Raw genomic sequence first — 1,753 nt, 5'->3', positions numbered from 1 at the left:
GTGAGGAAGAAGATCAGAAAACAAGGTTTGGTGCACCTGCAAGTGTGTGTTGGTGGTTTGAAGAAAGGAAGAAGATCCTAAATAATTCAGATCTGTGTGATCCGTGTGTGTGTGTGTGTGTGTGATCTGTGTGGTTGGTTGTGTACAAGAAGAAAGGACAAGTCAAGGAAGATGCCAGCAACAAACCCGGGAGGATCAAGTCAGGTTGTACCCGTGACCACTCAAAGCATCCCACTGCAATGCCCCAAGTTAACAACTACAAATTATACAAGTTGGTCAATTATGGTGGAGTCGATTTTACAAGCATACGGCTTGTGGGAAGCGGTTAATCCGGAAACTGAAAAAGCGATTGAGGCAAAGAAAAATTTGATGGCAAGAGCATTTGTGTTTCAAACTCTACCTGAAGATATATTGCTTCAAGTGGCTAAGCATAAGGATGCAAAAGATGTGTGGGAAGCGCTTCGTGTGCGGTATTTGGGAGCCGAAAGAGTTCAAAAAGCAAGACTTCAAACACTTAGAACCGAGCTAGAGATGTTGAAGATGAAAGAGGGTGACACGATTGATGAGTTTTCGGGGAAACTTAGTGAGATTGCATCCAAATTCAAGAGTCTTGGGTCTAGCCTGGAGGATGAGATAGTGGTAAGAAAACTTCTAAATTCAGTTCCTAAGAAATTTTTGCAGATTGTAGCATCTATCGAGCAATATTCAGAGATAGAGTACATGTCACTTGAGGAAGCTGTGGGAAGGTTGAAGGCATATGAAGAGAGAATCAAGGTTCTTGATGAAGATGATAATGATCAAAATCAAAACAAACTCTTGCTGTCAAAAGAGGAATGGGAAGAGAGAACCAAGCATGGTAACTTTAGTCAAGATCAATCTGGACAAGGAAGAGGTCGGGGTCAAGGAAGAGGTCGTGGTAGAGGTCGAGATGGCAAATTCAAAAACTATGAAGATCGAAGGGAGCAAGGTATATATCGAGATAAAAGACATATTAAATGTTATAACTGTCAAGAATATGGACACTACGCAGCTGAATGTCCTAAGAAAGAAATAAAAGAAGAAGAAGCTAATTTGATTCATGATGATGATGAGCCAGCACTCCTTTGAGGAATCAGATTATTGTCAAGATTAAAGGGGTGAGTGTTGGGTAATCTTGAGATAATGGGCTGATTTGAATAATGGGTTTGGGTCAAAAAGATTAGTCTTTTATTTGTTTTGTTTAGTATTTGAATAAAGGAAATTTGACCAGGTTCAAGGCAAAAAAAACGTGGTATACTTGGTCTTATAGTGTCCTATTCTAGTGGCTAGGTTTTAGTTTGGTTTTCTATGTTTCCGTTGTGTATTTGTAGGCTATTTATAGCCCCTTTTTATTTTGGATTGAGGTGTGCAGCCTTTTGAATAGAAAGCAGTTTCCTGTTTCCTCTTCTTATTTTTCGTGTGCAGCAACAAGAAAGAATACTTCCTTGTTTTCCTTTTATTTGTTCAGGGGCTGTAGGGGCTGTTCCAACAACCGTTGCCAAGGAGCTCAACGGTGATTCGCTGAATCGATGGCATCTTAACTTGTTCCTCATACTTAACTCGTAATCACTATCACCGAGATTGAAGGAACCTAAGTGTCATTTTCTTCCCCAAAAACTTCTAATTCCCGCTTATTTCTCGCTTGCATCGTTCCGTTTTTCCACCTGATACATAACCTAAGCTGATACAAAGGCCAAAGAATATTTGGCCCCCTAGATTTCAGTGGGCCCTGTTC

The 1,753-nt window shown here is 40.4% G+C and overlaps 1 protein-coding gene across 1 annotated transcript; it reads left to right on the top strand.

The window, feature by feature from the left end:
* Positions 1-282: 282 nt before the first annotated feature.
* LOC111896761 (uncharacterized) lies at positions 283-1,107 on the top strand. The gene has a single exon (XM_023892748.1). The coding sequence runs from the start codon at positions 283-285 to the stop codon at positions 1,105-1,107; it is 825 nt and encodes a 274-aa protein (XP_023748516.1).
* The last annotated feature ends 646 nt before the right edge of the window (positions 1,108-1,753 follow it).

Source organism: Lactuca sativa, chromosome 8 (genome assembly GCF_002870075.4).
Source record: "Lactuca sativa cultivar Salinas chromosome 8, Lsat_Salinas_v11, whole genome shotgun sequence".
NCBI classification, from domain to species: Eukaryota; Viridiplantae; Streptophyta; class Magnoliopsida; order Asterales; family Asteraceae; genus Lactuca; species Lactuca sativa.
The sequence above is the reverse complement of the archived record's forward strand: the minus strand, read 5'-3'. Positions and strand labels throughout refer to the sequence as shown.

What these genes read in the sequence shown, in the direction of transcription:
- LOC111896761 (XM_023892748.1), top strand. Translation starts at nt 283, where the DNA reads ATGGTGGAGTCGATTTTACAAGCATACGGCTTGTGGGAAGCGGTTAAT.